Here is a 19706-nt window from a genome sequence, read left to right as displayed (position 1 = left end):
TATTATAATAAACGTGCAGTAAGCAGAATTTAAATATGGCTGCATTTGACACTTTCACATATTAAAATGACAGTCCTAACAGTGTCAGTGGCCTACCAGCTGTTTTGAGTTAAGGCCATGTTTAGCCTAATTGAATAACAATGATGGAGATATTTTAATATAAAACACATTGCCCACCTTGGCCTTCATGTATGCAGCCAAAAACAGACCAAACAACATAAATGTTGACAATCTGTTCTTAAGCCTAATCCTTGAAAATCACTATGTGTTGATAGAAAGGGACTGTGGATGTCCATTTTCTGGTATCTATTCTAGCATGTCTGGTTTATTAGTACCTCTTTTCAATCCATTATTATTTGATATTTTTTGTGTGAAGAAATACATCTATCCCTCATGTTATGTTGGTGTCTTTCTGCTCCTCTCGTGTCTACTGAGGTTGCAATGATCACATTCCGACTAAGGGGCGGGTCTCAGCAATAGGTGCGTTATGTCAGTCTACTCTAGAAGCCTAGGTATCGCTTGTTTACGTGCTAATGATCAAGAATTATGATCTATATGCTACATAGAAAACAAACAAATTAAACACCCATCACTGAGCCAGTCAAAATATTTTGCTAGGTCCACTTTCAGATTTGTTGCAAATAACTAGGCCTACATTTGGCCTTGGAAAGGTCTGCGCTCCCTGAGAACGTCATGTCTAAACATCATCGACACATGGAAAATATAATGCTAAATGAAATAACTCGTGAACAAACAATAACTTTCCAAGACAACATTAAACTATAAGCAGAGCTAAATTCACAATCGCGTTTTGTTTCGCAAAGCAATTCAAAACGGCCAGCTGCGAGGAAGTGAATTTGCGAGTAAACACTTGTTAACCTCACCTCAGCAAGTCTTTCATTTTAACCCACCGAGGGCAAGAGAAAAGTATCCTAACAATGATGTTTTACCTTGAGTTTATAGTCAGAGAGTGTAGCATGTGGCCCGTGTTTGTTAGCTAACATTTTCTTTTTTTCCTTGGTCATATCGCTGCTGCCATAGCAGGCAGGCTATGCGTAACAGAAAGTGAGTGCCCGCCCTCAGAAACTGATAGGTAGGTCTTCAAAAAATAGCACAAATAGAGGCTAATCACTTGCCTATCAATCTCGCATGAAATCGACGATAGTCTCACGCCAGACTATGGGCAGTAGGCTAAAGTGGGGCCTGATGAGCAATCACCCCACACAAATGTAGACTACAAGGTTTTTTTTGTCCATTTAAAATGTTAAGTCTTTACAGACAAGTCACAAGGCTATTAAGCTTTATTTGTATTACACCTTTCATACACAGAATGCAGCTCAAAGTGCTTTATATTTGGAGGAATATGACTTACTAATCCATGCATTATTTAAAATGTGTGCAAAGTTAAAATTTCCCTCACGGGATCAAATAGTATATAGCAACATCTGCCCTATAGGCCTAACTGTTTGCAATGCACCAAATCCTCTTGTAAATAATACACACCAAAGGCACAATTTTAAAGCAATTTATTACGTTGTTCTTACAGTAACATAGCAGAAAGACAAATTAAACACAACATTTCCATGACTACAACTAATGGCGGCCTTACATTGTACGATTTTAGTCTGTTTTCACAGTCGACGACTAAATGTCCAAAGTCGGGCAGAAATCATGGGAGTTGTAGGCTACTGGAATCGCGGCGCGCTCCCGTCAACTAGATCGTTAAGTGTAAGGTGCCAATCTGAGCGGTTGTAAGTCAGTCGGAGTCAGTCCTTTTCTAGTTGTGCCATTACAACAAACGTGTTTGACATTATCGTAAGTCTTTCTAGTCGTGGCTCATGCAAATAGTGACGTGAAGTATACAAAAACAATAGTGACCTCTCTCCAACACCAAACAGGAAGGGGCAAAGTGTAGGCGACAGCTGTAGCCTATAATTATTTGTTATTCTTATAATATTTGTCATTTCTTATACATATTTAGTCAGCTCTTCCACGTGACCGAACAACTCTAATAATATCTGTTAAGGATGTCACGCATGAAACAATGCTGCAGAAACTCGAAAATACGACTTGAGTTTAATAGGCTATAATTCAGTTCCTGTTCATCTATTGCACGATGGGTAATCATTTAAAGGAATCTTGTTGCAGTCTTGTAAATAGTGACCCTGCAAGATCCCTAGTCATTGCAAAATCATAGTCTGACTTAAAACTCTACTTGTCTTTAGATGTGAGGGGGTCTGAGACTGTAGTCTTTCAAAAATCTTTTCCAAATCTTTCCAATGTCTGTGAGGAAGGCTTTAGGGCCCGGACACACCAACCCGATTATTCACAGTTAAGTTAGCACCCAGCAAACACATAACCTTTAGGGAAGGTACCTTGAAGGTATTAGCTGCTACCTTCAGAGAACCTTTAGGGAACGTTCCCTAAAGGTTATGTGTTCGGTCCTTCACGTGCAGCCAAAAGTGACTGCTACATTGCTTAGAGCTAAACCTTAAACAAGTCACTGGTCACCCATTTAAAACTTAATACCAATTCACCATTTGCGTTGACTGATGAGTCTCCAGTTGAGATTCAATATTCACCTGAAAGGAACAACAATTTTGAGTGAGACAAAGCCACACATTTGAGAACGTATTCAATAGCTCTTCTGCAGTTTACAGCCACCTCAGGCTCCGCCATGTCAAGAGCGGAGCAGCACGTTATCCCCACAGTCATTCAGAGCCCAGTGCAAGACATCATTGAAGGCCTTGTAACGTTACAGTTGGTTTCCAATGCCATTAACGTTATAACAAATGCAAATAAACTCACCTCTGAACTAGTCAACTTCAATGGGATACTGCCATCTGTAAATTTAAAGGGAGACCATTAGAATTGCGCCAAGAATTAATAGAGGAAACACAAGCAGTCACCAGACATCTCCTCAGACTCTGCCATGTCAGGAGCAGAGCAGCACATCGTCGCCACAGAAATTCAGAGCCCAGTGCAAAGCATCATAAGAGACCATTACAAACTAATATAACGTTAATTTTAACTTGCCACTTGACGGCGTAGCATTAATGTTACCAAGGACACCCACGTTAGCCATGTGGTTTGTCCCGGTGTGATCTTGGATTTAATACACTTCACAAACATACGTTCACGTTGCCTAGGGAACCTCTGGTGCTTACCAAACCAAGTAAATCACACATGTTTATCATGTCAGATAAATACTGAAAGCACAATTTCTAAATCTTTATCGCCTACTTACCATTTAGCAGCAACAGCACATGCTTTCCATTCTCACTGAGACCAGCCACGAGGAGACGCGTCACACTTATACGTTCTTCTCGAAGGACCCTTAGCTATCCCCAGTTATCGCCTGCTTTGTTTAGCAATCGCCTGTGCAGAGAAATTATGACATAGACAAGAAGTTCGTCTGGGACTGAGTTCATCCAGGCTAGGAATCCATGGTTTCCTTTTCATCACCAGATTTCACAATCGAACACTGGATGGTGAAATGTCAGATGTGAGGACATCAAAGAATAGAGTGCTATTAGACAACAGTGTTTCCCAATCTTAGTTCTTAAAAAAAAGTTTTGTACAGCAACAAACACCACAACAGTTCTTCATTACCCTTAATAGACCTTCATCGTTATTGTAAGTATAAAAAAAGAGAAAGAAATTCCACCCACACTAAACAAAAAGATTGTAGGCCTAGGCTGCTTTCCAGTATTTTAAGTTAGCTGATCTGGATAGGTAAGTAAGTGTCCATATAATTCAGAGGGTTTTATACTGTATTGAAAACGTGATTTTCATCCTGCACTTAACATAACATTTTAATTTTATCAGGATAGATTGGCTTGCAGAAATGGCTATCCTACATAAAAGCAGAATATTTTCAAGGTTTATGATTAACCCTAATAAAAATCACATACATAAGCCATTGCATTCATATTATGACCTAGGCCTAACTCTAACCTAAAATAGCCAGTCAGTCAGTAGGCTACAAGACAGTGATTTAAGTTGAAGAAGGCCGACCCCACTATAGTCAGCTCATGTTCATGCAGATGGTCTTATACAGTTTCATTCATCTTATACAGTTTCTTATTTTACAACTTAGTGGTTTCCGTGTATTTTCCCCACGATGGAAATACTCAAATGTGGTGTGCTTCATCTTGAGGATCTGAGGGTTTGAAGCAGAAGTGCCTCTGATGAAAAAAATCCCTCCACCCATACCCCCTTTTTTCCATCAGAAATTCAGAAATAAATCCTTGTACACCAAAAATAGAGGCTGGATCCATTAAATTTACTCTACTCTACTGGAATTTTATCTTTTATCTTATAATTTTTTGGGGACATAAAGGGTCTCTTTACACCATGTCACACTGCACAGCCCAAGAGAAATTCCCTTCTAAAGTTTCTCAGATGCAGAGATTACATTTCTTACATAATAAACATACCTTATATTATGGGTTTACACGCTTTTGAAGTATATTATAACCTATAGAAATATAATTAACATGACTCTTTCTCTCTCTCTCTCTCTCTCTCTCTCTCTCTCTCTCACACACACACACACACACACACACACACACACACACACACACACACTCTGACCCCATTGCTACGTTGGGGTCTTTGCCAGCTACAAATTCTACAAATACCCTGGGGACAAAAAGTTCCAAGGCTACAGGATGGAATAATTTTCAAAATGCCGTCTGCGTATACTGAATCTTTTGTTCTACCAGTAGTGTAACAACTCCATCACATCACTCAGCCCTACCGGCCAGGGTCACTAGTTTGAAGGTGTAGTCTACAGGCTTGTGTAGACGCAATGGGCAAGGCCACCCTGCATTCATTAACAGTTCACAGAGAGCTGGAGCAAGAGTAGGGGAGGGTGGGTGGGACAGGAGGGGGGGCTGTTCAGCGACCGAGAAGCCCTGTTTCCTGCAGCTGTTTTCTGTGAGAAAGGGAACGAGTGAGAGGGAGAGGAGGGAGAGAAAGCCACCTCACCAAACACCGAAGACAGGCCAAAAGGAGGGAGAAAGAGGAAAAAAAGAAAAACAAAACCACGGAAAAGTGTGTGAGAGACAGAAGGAGGGAAGAGACTGACCACGGGAGGGAAAAAAAAGAGAGGGCACTGAAAGCTAGAGGACAGAGAGAAGAGACAACAGGAGCCGAAGAAACTCAACTTTCCAAGCCAACAACCCCCAGGAGGACACTCATAGGGGAAGACTTTGGGGTACGTTCTTCTCTGCAGTTTTATTCCCTCTGATCTTAGTACTCTTAGCGTGAATTTTCATCAAACTTCATGCCCCAGGCTCCTGATGCGTTTTCTATTTCTGTCATATGTGTTCATAAGTTGCTATATATTTCCAGCTAGTGCGGGCGTGTATTGCTAGAGTTATGTGTGACAGTCGAAACGGGGACAGGGGGTGGGGGGCAGAGAACGTGCGCCAGGGTGGTTGGAGTGGGGGCAAAAGGGGGCAACTAAGCAAGGGGTGAAGGGGCGCAGGGTTTGTAAGGGGTGTAACTGACAAGAAAAAAAGCTTTGGCAACTGTTAAACTGCCTTCAGTTGAAACTTTTATGTGTATTCATAACTTTTCATGCGATCACAGCCTGAAAATAAAAAGTGTTTAGCTGAAGGGATTAGCAGAAAGGATTAGCAAAAAAGACTTTGGTTGACTGAAACGTCATAATGTTTAACCATTTTAACAGCGCTGTACTGTTTTTATCATTCATTGCAATTACCCTGAAAGAGAAAACGTATACAACTTTAACTGCTGTTGTTGTGGAGCGCTAGATCTATATATGCTTTACATTAAAGTAATAGTGATGGTGCATGTCTGCTTCAATTAATAACTCTGATGGTAGTCAGTGGAGGTATTTGAGAAGTGCTCATGTATAAAGACTGCATGAACATATTGGATATGACTGAAATTAGTAGACTGCGCAGGCAGATTATCTATAGGATGGAGACATGAAGACGTCTATAGCATTCCTCCCAAATCCCCTCTGAGTCATAGTTTGATGGGAGGGAAGGGGACAAAGAGGAAGCAGGAAGTGGGATCAAAGGTCAACTAGGGGAAGATTTATTACATCCATGACCCCCTGTGATGAGAAAGGGGGAAACCAAATTTGGTGTGTGAACTCCCTGCACAGAACATAGTCCCAAGAATATTTAACACACACACACATATGTACACATAAACACACACACACAATTTTTCTTTCTTCTGAATTGGTGGGTCACCAAATTCAAATTTCCCTCTTATCTGTGTCTCTTATCTCTTCTTCAATAATGATTCTAGACAGATTAAAAGGGCTAAAGATACTTCTATGCATTATTTCATCATTGTTATTGGATTTCTTATGGTGTAGTGTGTGCGATATGTGTGTATGTGTGCATGCGTGTCTGTGCTATGTGAGGCATGTGAATCCACGCTTGCCAATCGGCCTGTGCATCTGCACAAGTGCATGTGAAACACTTGCATTCTGTCTTGTTTGAGCATGTGTGAGTGTGTGTGAGTGGGTTTAGGAGTGAGTGTATGTAAAAACATGCATTGTTTCTCTTGGGCAATGCTTTGACACACCAGTTTGGGGAGACACAGTAGGGGAGAAGTGGGTGGGAGTTGACCCTTCACCTCTGTTTATTTTGGGATAGCTCATCTTTCAATGCTGGGAATTCTGGGTGAGGACGTACCATGTGCACGGACTGAATCCCACCAATCAATGTTAAACATCCGAGTGTTTGACTTATGTTGATATCAGTCTGGCCAGCAAAGAGCACTATAGCAAATGATCAGACTCAGTGCAAGGCCCTTAGCTTCCTCTCTCAACAGCAGCCATGTTGAATTCCTTTAGACACTACACAGCCTAGCATACTGTACATGTCTTACTGTGACAGTACACTCCTTGTTCTGCTTTAGAAGTTGTTTGTTTCCTAGATAATTATAGGGTACCTACCTACAGGGTTCCACCTGGTTTCTGTCTGATTCATTGTACTGTACTGTGCTGTGCTGGGTCATTACGTTGCCCTCTGTATTTCTTTAGAGCATATTTTAGCAGTGTTTGTGTTCTGTGGAGTCTGAGTTGTTGACATTATGCATTTATTTATTCTTGATTAAATGGACTGCAGCATAATTTAATGCATATTCATTACTCCAGTCATTGCTTGTTACCGCCATATGTCCTCATTAAAGGTTACATTTTTCATGAGTTTCTGAAAAGTCTCTTGAAAAAATATTTTTTTTTGTCCAAGGGTTATGTGTATAGAAGCTATTGTGGTTCTAATATTACATTTAATTATAGTTTTTTTGTTTGTTTGTGTCAACTCCCATTTGTTATGTTATTCTGAAACAGTGTAACCGTGCTGTGCACCCCTGTCTTTATCTATCCTACACTTTCCTACGCAAGTATTCCTGAATTTTCCTTTTCTGGTGGATACTATTACATCATTATCTTCTGTAGTCATACCATAATATTGCAAACAAACCTCTGTGTTCAAACAGCTCTTATGCAATGTTGTAGCACTTTAGGTGACAGGAGTGGCTACCTTTCTCCTGGTCTCATCCTATCAACAGAGAGGGAAACACCCTGCATCACCTGGCCTGAGGCTCTCAAGCTGATGTCGTTGGAACATGTCAGAACTTGACAGTGTGGGAGGAACTGCTATAGGATAAAAAAAGGCCAACCTCACTCTTCAGTTTTTTCAACCACAGTTGAAAAACCAACTTTTTTTTCCCTCCTCCGTGTCTTCCGCTTTGCCTCGATGACACTCTCCGTCTCTTGTCGTCTTCTCTTCCTCCAGTGTCCAGCATGTCCACTCCCCCGCCTGAGAATGGCCCAGAGGACGTCAACAACCGCAGCTTCTGGATGGTGAGTAGAGAGGGAAAAAACACCGGAGAGGACGGTAGAAGAGGGCTGTAGAGTTGAATAGACATGCACAAAATGGCGTGATATGTGTCTTGTAGTATCAACACCCTGCACTTCAAAGGGAGACGCTGCAACCAAGGTGGAGGACAATGCCGGCCTTTCTGTGGCTTAGTGTTGGCATGTGAGCCAGGGTTTAACATGGGTCCATGTGAACCCCATGCTGTCTCTTCAGCACAGATGAGCCTTTGAAGTGAACTCTGTGCTGCTTTTCCCCCCCCGAGCGAGGCGCTTGACTGGGCTGCACCCTGACTCATGAAAGGCCATCTGTCTTTCCTAAATGGCTCGTGCTTCTATTGTCCAGACCAATGTAATTTCAGTGCCCAGTCATTGGCTATACAGGGTGGTTTCCGGGTGCCTGATAGATTTGAGAGAGGTCTTTCCACTGTTAACCCTCAAGCTTGTTTGTAAACAAAGAGCTCTGACTCTTTTCCATGCACTGTGTGCTGATGTCCAGTATCCTTCCTGTCTTCTTTATGGTCAGCATTGTTGGCACTCCGTGGTCAGTGCAGATATTGAGGTTAATGGCTAGGTGAAGTGGTTGACTCATTTTTCCAGCGACAGACACTAATAAGAGCTGCCTTTGGTGTCTGTGGTAATTGCAAGTGCATGTGTTTTATAGAGTTCATGTCTGCCTATAATTTCTCTACTGAGAGTCTGACCCAGATTGAGAGTCACAGTGGTGAACCGGGCTCGTCCCAGTTACACGGTGATTGGTCAGCTTCTGTGCTGCTGCGGGAGCTCTGTTGTGTGGTTCGCAATGCCATTGGATAGGGCTCTGTGACATGTCTGTGGCTCTTCTCGCCATTGGTCGGTTGTTGTCCTTGTGCGATGGGCCTCGCTGATGAAAAGATTCCTCAGCTGTTTTCACTTTACTCTCAGATGAGTGTGGAGAAACAGTGCCACAGAAACATACACACACACATACACATATGCACTCAAACCACACACACATGCACTTAAACCACACACACATGCACTCAAACCACACACAAATGCACACGCACTCACACACATACACACACCCACACCCACACAAACAATAACACATGCACACAAACACAGACATATACACATACATACTCACATTACACACTTCCAGAGAAATCCACACATGCACACACACACACACACACACACACACACACACACACACACACACACACACACACACACACACACACACACACACACACACACGCATACACTCACAAGCCCTGACACACAGAGTAAGGGAGAAAGAGGGAATTGTGGCCACATACAATGGGGGAGTGTGAAAAATGGGGAGGGGAGAGATTAGGGAGAAAACTGAAATATGGGACAGGGGATAAGCAAGAGGACGGAGAGAGAGAGAGAGAGAGAGAGAGAGAGAGAGAGAGAGAGAGAGAGAGAAGCAGAGAAGAAAAATAGAGAGAGAGAGAAAGGGAGAAAGAAAAGAGAAGCAGAGAGAAGAAAAAAGACAGAGTTGGTAAAGACTGTCAAGTTCCAGGAAAACAGAATCTCTTTCCAGACTCCACATCAACGAAAAAACCAAAACCAAAACGCCCTTTCTGGAAATGTCATTACCTCATGCCTTCTTTCCTTCCATGTCTTTCATTTTTTGCTGGAGGCCCTGCTCATGTGATTGTCCCAGCAACCTGTCACCTGATCACCTCAAACCACCTCACCCCGCATGGAATTCCTCTCATCCTCACCTGACACACGCACACACACACACGCGCACACACATGCCCATACATGAACAGGGACTCTGTCATGGAAGTGTTTTGTGTATCACTAAGGTCTGAAAAAATGCACTGTTTCCTCAGCAGCTCTCTGTCATTCAGTTCTTTGTTCTTCAGAAATGTTTCCTTTTTTTCGTCAGCTCAGTTGATAGGCTTATCACGTATAGTTTTATATGCAAAGGCTCGACTGGCTGTAATGCTTTGACACACTGTAAAGCATTCTCACTAACTGGCTCTCGTGATTAATTATGGATGAGGAGGTCTTATCGAAAACTGTTGACGGGGGCTTTAAACCAACATGCGCGTGGTTGTCAGGTTGCCTTCCTGCGGGCATGTCAAGCCCCTCTCATCAGTCGGGTTTACACTTCTGCACACACACTTGCTCACACGTGCCAGTTCAGGTGCAAGAGTACCTGTAGTATTCTGACATCCCCTCTCTCTCTCTCTTTCTCTCTCTCTCTTTCTTTCTCATAACAACCTCTTTTTCTGACATCCCCTCTCTGTCGTTCTTAGCCAGGAAATTACCACAGTACGGTGAAACGCACAGAGAATGCCTTCCTGGCGTGTAACGACATGGTGGCGTGCTTCCAGGAGAGGGCCCGCGTGGAGCGGCAGTACGCCCAGCAGCTCAGCGAGTGGAGCAATAAATGGAAGCCCCTAGTGGACGCAAGTGAGTACTGTAGTCCGTCTCAGAGATTCTTCCCTCCTAAACAACAACAGGAAAAAACAACACATAAAGGGCCCTACCTTAATGAACTCCAGTGCAGAGAGACTGTACGTCTCTACTCTTTGGTTACTATCACTCACTGTCTTCAAATACATCACGGACAAAAACTCTCCCTTGCAGTTTTTGTTTAATTTGGTATGAATGTGTCTGTGTGTTTGGATCTTGTTGGATCTTGCTTACAGTGACTCGTGTCTGTTTGTGTTTTATGTTCATGAATTGTGAATTGTGTATTGTGAACATGACTCATGTCCCATACTGTATAAATGACCCATGTCTCTATATACTGTATAAATGACCCATGTCTACTGTGTACTGTATAAATGACCCATGTCTATTGTCTACTGTACTCATGCTGTTCCTCTCCCTCAGGTCCATTGTATGGGTCCCTGTTGCAGGCGTGGCAGTGTTTCCTGTCCTCGGCTGACCGCATCGCGGCGCTGCACTCCTCCATCTGCCGCTCTCTGGTGTCCGAAGACGGCGACCGCATCCGCACCTGGCAGAAAGACACCTTCCACAAGAAGCTGTTTGGGGGCTTTAAAGAGTCCCAGGACTTTGACACCGGTTTTGCACGTGCTCAGAAACCATGGGCCAAAAAGCTGAAAAAGGTGAGGTCTATTGCCCGAATGTGCCTATGTCTCCTAATCACTTACACAGCTTGGTCCATAGCTATATACAGTACATCTACGGTCGAGGAAGCAATCCATGATTAAGAGAAACAGGTTATTTCGACTGAACCTGTAGAGGCATCCATTCTCTGGGAGAGCTGTGGGTACTATTTCAATCCGTTTGGCCTTTGCTTCCCACTCGTTTGATAAATGGGGAGATGAAAACTCTCTTGGCTCTCTCAAGTGGATTTATACTGTAGCTTAATCAGGGACACACTGTGCGTCACAGCATCCCTATGTGGCTTGTCACCTGTGAACTGTCCCGACTATTCATAGTGACATAGTTACGGATATAATTAATCAAGCTGACTACTTGGTTGTATCTGAATTCCTGCACTGTGTGAAGCAAGAGTCCGTTTGAGATATTTTAACAACTAAACATACTAGACATGGGAGTCAGTGGCTTTTTATCTGTTACATAAGTTTATTTGAATGGTCGTTCAAAATTTGCCAAACTAAAAACCATATTAAAAGCCCCATAATTGTTATGCTACTGGCTGAGCACAATGGCAAGAGACCACAGAGATCAGGTTTCAACAGAGTTTATTGTCCAACAAACTAAACGAAAGCCCACAGGCTTCACTTCAGAGAAGTCTTTCAGTCAAAATAGTCTTAACACACAGAAGATCCATCCAATAGAGGAATAAACATAGAAACAGAAATCCCGGTTCAATTCACAAATGATGCAGGTCAGCAGTTCAAAAATCCGAGGCAAATAATAAGTAATCCTTACAGACCGGGTCGATAGCACAGGAGCAGAGTAAACACCATCCACGAGGCGCGAAAACCATGACTGAGCATAGCATGGCAGACAACAGGGACTTAAGAAGGCCACACCAAACGAGCCACAGGTGAGCCCCATGATCACCAGTCACAGGGTCTCCCAGGGTGATTTCCCGGGGCTTGAGCCTTCTGGCGGCATCTCCTGGCAGACTGAGGTGTGACAATAATGTGGTATCATTACAAAGGTGGGGCCCATCGTTCATTTCTCTGAGCCAGGGTAACAGTAGTTGGCATGTGTCTGGAAAAGGCTCATAGAAGGCCTCAGAAAAGTTAAGTTTATACACCTCCCAGCTGATTCACCACTATGTCTCATTCCATTCCTTCTGCTTGACTACTGTACAAGTTATCTGTGTCTTTATGATTGTTGGGCTGTGCAGCTTATCACATTTGTGTAATTGAGTTCATTGAATTCCTTTAATCAGACATGCTTAGACAAGACTCTTCATCTCTACTCAACTGATGTAGAAACTGTGAACCAAAAAAATGTGTGAGTGAATATAAAATATGTAACAGCTGGCAACTGTAAACAGTGTTTTGTTAGCTAGTGCTCTGCCTTGTGTACTGATGGCTCTGACAATGCTCTGTGCAGCTGGATAAAGCCAAGGCAGCCTTCCACAAGGCCAGCCGCAAGGAGCAGGCAGCCATGGACCGGGAGGCCCATGCTCAGGGCAACCCCGACATCGCCATCGAGAAGCAGAGGAAGATCCAGGAGGAGAGGGAACTTGCCCGGGCCGAGACTGAGAAGGTGAGGGGGGATAAGGGTGGTGGTGGAGTGGGTGGGTGGGGGGTGTGCAGGTACATGGTGGGGGGGGTAATGAGAAGGAGAGTGATGAGTTAAGAGAAGAGAGCGGGGGCCCCAGGGGGAAGGTCCAGGGTCGCAAGTACAGCAAAAAAGAATAATGGTGCGGGGAGAGGAGATGGATAGAGACAGAAGAGAGAGACCGCAGAAGAGAAGGAGAAAGACAGATGAGAGAATAAGATGTCAAAGAGATGAAAAGACTGATGGAGATAGGGAGGGAGTTGGAGAGCAAGAGATAGAAAGAGCGGAGAAAGAGATGAGATGCAGAAAGGAGGGAGCGAGAGAAGGAGAGAGAAAGGGGAGCTAAAGTGATGAGGTGGATGGAGAGACAGAGGGAGAGACATGGGAAGAATGTAAGATGAGGAGGGAGGGGAAGTGGGCGCTGGTCCCGCACAGAAATCCACATGAGGGCTTGCATCATTGCTGACAGGGCAGAAATGTGTTTGCAGAAACCACAGAGGTAAGTCGGGTCAGCACCGCAAGTTTCTACGCATATATCAACTAACTTTCCCTCTAGACAAAAAGCCAAAAGACCTGCTACATACTGGTGCTTACTGGTACATAGCCTACTACCAGACCCATGGTGTGCTGGTTGGTCATTTAAATAAACCAATGGCTATTGTTTTGTTGATACATCATGTATTAAATGGTGTATTGTGCATATAATTTATATCTTGTATGGCACAGCATAGCATAGGATAACACAGCATAGCATAGGATAACACAGCATAGCATAGCATAGCATAGCATAACACAACACAGCATAGCATAGCATAGCATAGCATTGCACTACATTGCACTGCACTACATTGCACTATTAAAGAAACTAGCAGGGGGACATCCATGCTTTTCTGACATGTATATCACAATCTTAGCTTTGTTGATCTTGAAAAATGAAAGTGTCTTGTGGTACAAAATGTTTTGACTGACAGCATTCCCACATTCCCTTGTGTTCCCCCCTCTCCACACCTGTGTCCCTCAGGTGCGTGGCAGGTATGAGAAGGTTCTAGAGGAAGTGACACGCTACGCTCCACGCTACATGGAGGAGATGGAGTCGATCTTTGACCAATCACAGGAGGAGGAGAGGAAGAGAATCAGCTTCCTCAAGCAGGCCTTCCTCTCCATCCACAGACACCTGGATGTCACCAACAATGAGGGGTGTGTATGTGTGTATGTGTGTGTGTGTGTGTGTGTGTGTGTGTGTGTGTGTGTGTGTGTGTGTGTGTGTGTGCATCTGATAGGTGTATAAATTTGGCTTTATATCTAGTAGCCAGTCTAATTAATTATGTCATCCTCTCTCTCTCCCCCTCTACTGTTTGTCAGTGTGAAGGCAGCGTACAATGAGCTCCACAACACTCTGATGGCCATTAATGAGGTGGAGGACTTGCGCTGGTGGAAAAACACACAAGGCCCTGGTATGCCCACTGACTGGCCACACTTTCAGGTACACACACACACACACACACACACACACACACACACACACACAAATGTACATAAACACATGCATACTCGCACAAACCCACGCATACCCATTGGTATCAGTGTCATGATACAGATAGATATCTTTTTTTTCCCAAACTTTGTTTTTATTGTTTTCTTGACATAGCAACGTATAAAAACAATACACAATGTAGATTTGACAAAGTACATTCCCTCCCCCCTCCCACTACTCAAATAGCAGCACTGAAATTAATAATTACAACTTGAATATGACAGAAATACTTACATATACAGACACACATAACACATAAAATAAAAAATACACTTAAAAGATAGACTTCAAACATGTGCAGTTTGTTGGCTGCACAGACACCCTAACACACGCACACACACACACACACACACACACACACACACACACACACACACACACACTCGCACTGAAGATCTAAAACTAAGAGCCCAAGCAGCAGTGCCTCAGTTTTGAGTTACATGCTGGCGGTTGTAATAATATCTGCCATCCTGAGATGCTGGCTGGTGCATGCCAGTGTTTTATAACACTGAATATGATACAGTGGGGCGCTCAGGGCTGGACGTGCCTGATCTACAGATAAGATCACTCGGTGTCACCACAGACAGATGGATGAAAGCGCTCCACTCCAAATTATTTTCTGCTTTCTCCAGGCTGATTTATACAGGATGCCCTCTCTTAATGCGTCTCCATATTTCAGGATTGGACGCCCGACAAGAAGAGTAAAAAAGGGAAGAAAGACTTGGACCTGAAGGAGCCCATCGAGAGAGTGTGAGTGTCTCTCTCTCTCTCTCTATGTGTGTGTGTGTGTGTTTGTGTGTGTGTGTGTGTGTGTGTGTGTGTGTGTGTGTGTGTGTGTGTGTGTGTGTGTGTGTGTGTGTGTGCGTGCGTGTGCATGTGAGTGCTTGCGTGAGTGTGTGTATGTGTGTGTGAGTGTGCATGTGAGTGCTTGCGTGAGTGTGTGTGTGTGTGTGTGTGTGAGTGCTTGTGTGAGTGTGTGTATGTGTGTGTGAGTGTGTGTGTGCGTGTGCATGTGAGTGCTTGTGAGAGTGTATGTATGTGTGTGTGAGTGTGTGGTTGTACAGCTGAGCTGTGTTTTATTTCCGTCCCTCTCTGTGGATCTCCAGCTCACTCTCTCTCTCTCTCTCTCACACTCACAGGGTCATGATTGGAGGAGTGAGGGTGAGAGCTCTCTATGATTATACTGGACAAGAGACAGATGAGCTCTCCTTTAAAGCCGGTAAACAACTCTCTGCGTGCATGCGTCCGTGCATACATAGGTCTCCCCATATGTTTGTGTGCATTTGAGTATGAATGTGTTTCTGCGTGGGATATGTGTGTGTGTGAGTGAATGTGTGTGTGTGTGTGTGTGTGTGTGTGTGTGTGTGTGTGCATGTATGTATGTCTTTGTGCTTGCGTGTGCATATTTGTGACAGTGTGTGTACATGTTTTGTGTGTGTGTGTGTGTGTGTGTGTGTGTGTGTGTGTGTGTGTGTGTGTGTGTGTCAGCACTGCATCCATGTGCACTGCTCAGCCAGCCATGTGTGTGGGCGTGACAGCATGCTCTTTTCCAGGCCCCTGCCTGCCATGAGCAGCACATCCTGTTCTGATCTCCCTGATGCCCACAGCCCTCTGCTGCCACAGCCGCTAGAGCATTACACCTCCCCCCTCCCCCCCTCCTCTCCTCCTCCTCTTCCACTCTCCTCTCACACTCACACAGCTGGGGGCTCTCACTCTCTCTCATCATCCCCTCTCTCGTTCTCTCTCTATGTGTTCCCTCCGCAGGCGAGGAGTTCCTGAAGATCGAGGATGAGGACGACCAGGGCTGGTGCCGCGGAATGATGGATGGAGGAAGAGAGGGCCTCTACCCCGCCAACTATGTAGAAGTGGTCTAGTTGAATAGATTCCAGAGAGGGAGAGAGATGAAGACTTAAAAGAGCAAAAGAGACTTTTTTGTTACATTGTGGTACTTTATCCCTGTGTGTAATCAACTGTGGAAGTGTAGGAGGTCGATGTTTATTGTACGAACAAGTGCAGAGAAGGTAATGGTTATATGACCTGTCATATTTCAGTGGTTGTATACATCATGGTGAAGTAGTATCCCAAGAATATGTATACATGCTTAGACATATGCAAACACTATACCCCCTCCCCAGACACATGCACACAAACACACACACACTACATAGACACATATCGACATACAAAGCCACAGGAACATGTATACACAGACATATCATAGTGTACTGGCTCTATTAATTTCCATGCCACTGTTAATACCATCACATGGTATATATGCACAGAGATAAGAGGGCAGTGTTTTGCCTTACCGTTGGAAGTGGACATCTAAACCACCCTTACAGTTGTAAGTTTACTTGCACAATCAGACCCTCTCTAAAATCCATACAGTATATTCAGGTGACTACTGTTCCCAAATGATGCCCAATTTCGTGCCAATTTCAAAGTCAGGCGTCTCAGAGGATTTATAATTGCAACTTCTTGGCTCAGGCAGTAACCATTGAAAGAGGAGGGATGAGTTGTGGCGTTCAGGGGATGAAGTATAAAACCTATTTTTAAGAACTTTCTTTCTTAATGCGGAGGCAATAGAAATGCAAAAATCTCTGGTGTGTTGCTTAAGCTGAGGAAGAATTGCCATCAAGCTGTACCGCTTCCTCTGGACACCAGATGTCACTAACATCCAGTTGCTGTTGAAGTCTGCTTCTGTTTTAGGGTAAATGAAACCAGACAAATTAGCTAGTTGTTTGAGTTCATCCCTCAGTTTCTTAAGTTGCTTTTGAGTCTGCATTATAGATTATTTTGTACATTCAGTTTTACACATTTTTGACACTATGGCTCTTACTCAAAAAAGTAAGGGGCAGGGGAGGGCCGGGCTGTCATTTTAAGATTTCAAATGGATGTATAATATATTCTCACAAAAAAATCTGTATGAGCATAGTATGTAATGCATGATTCTATGCCAGCCTGGCTCACATTCAACTATTCTGTTTGTGAATTTCACAAGGAAAAAAGCCTTATTTATACCAAAGAGTTTTCGATAGCTTACGAGAGCCTCGCTTAGTTGATGCCGTCATCGTGTGAGCTGGATTGATGCTCTCATCACAATGTATATCACACAGAAGTATAGCAAGCTGTCAGAGTTTCCCTGTAGTGGCAATCCCTCTTGAGTTGACTTCTGGTTCTCTGTCTCTGTTCCTTTTCCCCCCTCTATCTCAGTTATATGTCTCATGCTTGAAATGCTCTCACCGTGCAGGCGTGATCCTACGTTTACTCTGAACAGTATTGATGGTGTTGATGGCGTTACGCCGGCGAGGATGGTGTTACCGTTCGTCATGTCATGCTGTGCCTGCCACCTGGAGATGAAATTGATCTGTGGTACAGGTCATCTCTGTGGTGGGAGGTGAGATCTCTTTTCTGCAGTGCCTGTAGGAGCGCTGGGTGGGTCAGGCAGCTCGGAGCAGCACCGTCTGCAGGGGGTCACCAGTATTAGTGTCGGACAGTTGCCAACATGCGTGCCAACAGGAAAATGATTTACAGTTGCTCTGTGCCTGTGTGTGTGTCTGGATGTATGTTGCATTGCATGTATATATATATATATAAGATGATGATGATGTTGATGTTTGTTTGTTTGTGTGGCTGTGCGTTTATGTCCTTGTGTGTATCATCTGCCATTCTCTGCAAACATAAGGGAATAATTGATGGCCTTGAGTAAACTTTGTCTATTCACTAAAAGTAGCTGGATTATTGATAAATAAATGCACATTTCTATTGTTAAACATGAAAATGAAACACAATTAAACAAAAGTACTTCTTATTATTCTTGTGTATTCATTATTTTAAAAAATCAGCCTTCATTTTCTTCAGTTCCCAAAGGGATACTATATGTAGTAGCTTTTATCTGTGTGCATTGGAGGTGTGCACCTGTTTATGATTCTGCCCGTGTGTGTGTGTGCGCCCACACCCATGTGCCATGAGTCATCCCAGCATCATATGCCAGGCTCTGTTCTTAAGCAGCCCCCAGAGCATCTCTGGGTTAATGGTGTTGGATCGGCAGACTTGTCATTAAGTGTGTCTGTCACACACAGTCACTGCTTTCATGCATCACTGAAAGACTGAGAGCGAGATGTGAGTGAGTTCGTAGAGAGAGATGCCGAAGACAGGAGGTGCGTCATCAAGCCCTATGAAGTGCTTCTCCAAGAGCCTGGTGTAAACAATAGACATAATAGCCAGCGCTCAGTCATCTGTTGTGTGAGCATGCTGTCATTTCCTGCTAAAGGAAGGGGCGCCAAGGGATGTCGGAGGTAATTCATTTTTAGCTGCAGCTGAGACCCCTGGTCCCACTGTGAGTTCATTTGGGGAGGGACTCTCTTTTGTTAATCTTGAGGTGATTGTCGATGGATGTGCTGTGTGGCCAATACTGATGCCCAAGGCGGCATCCAATCACGGACTCCAAACTGCCTGTTGGTCCTGCCTACTTAGATTGCCTAGATAAAAAGTGTGCAGTGATTAGCATTCATTAAGGAAGCCCGTCTCTCTCTCTCACTCATTGAGTGCGATGCCAACCTTCTACAATTACCGCATACTTGTTTGTTGCCACAATTATGGTGAAAAAGCTCCTTATTAGCCACATAATTGGCTCCTGACAGCCATTACGGCTCTTTGAAAAAGAGACCCGCTGAGTGCAGTCGCTGGCTCCCTCTGCACCTCTCAAGTGTAGTCAGCTGCATCTCGTCCCAATATGGCCACCGGGAGTCAGTGCAAGCCGAAGGTCACCCTGTGTGCACCCCGTCTCTGGTCCGAGGTCAGCTATTAATTTGTCATAATGTTGTGTAATGGTTGGGTCCAGAGGAGGGGTCTGAGAAAATAGCGGTACAGGGCAAATGTTATCCAAAGGTCTGTCCACATTTATCCATTTGTCTCTTTATTAGTCTCTGTCATCTATTACTTAACAGACTGTAATTAGGTAACAGTGGATGGATGTCTGTTTTGGATTCCTGTATCCCTGTGTGTGTGTGTGTGTGTGTGTGTGTGTGTGTGTGTGTGTGTGTGTGTGTGTGTGTGTGTGTGTGCGTGTGTGCGTGCGTGTGCATGCGTGCGTGTGCATGCGTGCGTGTGCATGTGTGTGACAAACACCGCCTGACCTGGATGAGAGCAGTTGATGCCTTTACATAGGAAATGATGATGGATGCCTGACGTGCCTCTGTCACAATGGAGATAAATGGAGGTCTGTGGGAGTAATGGCCACAAATATACCTGCCCTGCAATTCAAACTCCACTAGGCATCATGCATATAGGATATTAGTGCATTAGTATAACACATAAGACATGAATGAAAATATGGATGCATTAGACTGTGTAATCAACTGGTTCCTGATTCCCTAAACAAACAGCCTTACGTTGCTGGTGATCAATATTTCATGGTGTTGAGGGCTCAAAGACAGAGACCTGCATCACCCTCTACGCTCCTGCAGGAGGCGATAGGGGACCACAGCTCTGAAGGTCCTCTGTACAACTCTTAGGCACATATTGTTTCTGTATGTGTCTTTAGGCAATACAATGGAGTGCATAATGGACTTTTATACGTGTACAGATTTTCCTATGGAG

At 44.0% G+C, this 19706-nt stretch overlaps 1 protein-coding gene, 1 long non-coding RNA gene and 2 other non-coding genes across 4 annotated transcripts; 1 reads left to right on the top strand and 3 right to left on the bottom strand.

Moving 5' to 3' along the window:
- Positions 1-1510: 1510 nt before the first annotated feature.
- On the bottom strand, positions 1511-3305 carry LOC125296424. The gene is made up of 3 exons (XR_007193750.1): positions 3248-3305; positions 2809-2843; positions 1511-2582 (listed from the first exon to the last, which is right to left on the bottom strand). It is a non-coding gene; the product is annotated as an uncharacterized LOC125296424 (long non-coding RNA).
- LOC125296943 lies at positions 2659-2747 on the bottom strand. The gene has a single exon (XR_007193903.1). It is a non-coding gene; the product is annotated as a small nucleolar RNA SNORD88 (small nucleolar RNA).
- Positions 2914-3002, bottom strand: LOC125296944. Its single transcript, XR_007193904.1, has one exon. It is a non-coding gene; the product is annotated as a small nucleolar RNA SNORD88 (small nucleolar RNA).
- A 1604-nt stretch (positions 3306-4909) lies between the features above and the next one.
- On the top strand, positions 4910-17916 carry si:ch211-51c14.1 (protein kinase C and casein kinase substrate in neurons protein 3). The gene is made up of 10 exons (XM_048246861.1): positions 4910-5221; positions 7791-7858; positions 10150-10306; positions 10733-10968; positions 12401-12556; positions 13593-13768; positions 13934-14054; positions 14785-14855; positions 15245-15324; positions 15870-17916. The coding sequence occupies exons 2-10, from the start codon at positions 7799-7801 to the stop codon at positions 15977-15979; spliced, it is 1167 nt and encodes a 388-aa protein (XP_048102818.1). The 5' UTR covers positions 4910-5221; positions 7791-7798; the 3' UTR covers positions 15980-17916.
- Positions 17917-19706: the final 1790 nt, after the last annotated feature.

Source organism: Alosa alosa, chromosome 6 (genome assembly GCF_017589495.1).
Source record: "Alosa alosa isolate M-15738 ecotype Scorff River chromosome 6, AALO_Geno_1.1, whole genome shotgun sequence".
Classification (NCBI taxonomy): Eukaryota; Metazoa; Chordata; class Actinopteri; order Clupeiformes; family Clupeidae; genus Alosa; species Alosa alosa.
Note: the sequence above shows the minus strand (reverse complement) of the source record. Positions and strands in the feature narration are given on the sequence as shown.

What these genes read in the sequence shown, in the direction of transcription:
- si:ch211-51c14.1 (XM_048246861.1), top strand. Translation starts at nt 7,799, where the DNA reads ATGTCCACTCCCCCGCCTGAGAATGGCCCAGAGGACGTCAACAACCGC. An exon ending in GGGCCAAAAAGCTGAAAAAG is followed by an intron (nt 10,969 to 12,400) that starts GTGAGGTCTATT and finishes TGCTCTGTGCAG; the next exon opens with CTGGATAAAGCCAAGGCAGC. An exon ending in CTGACTGGCCACACTTTCAG is followed by an intron (nt 14,055 to 14,784) that starts GTACACACACAC and finishes TCCATATTTCAG; the next exon opens with GATTGGACGCCCGACAAGAA.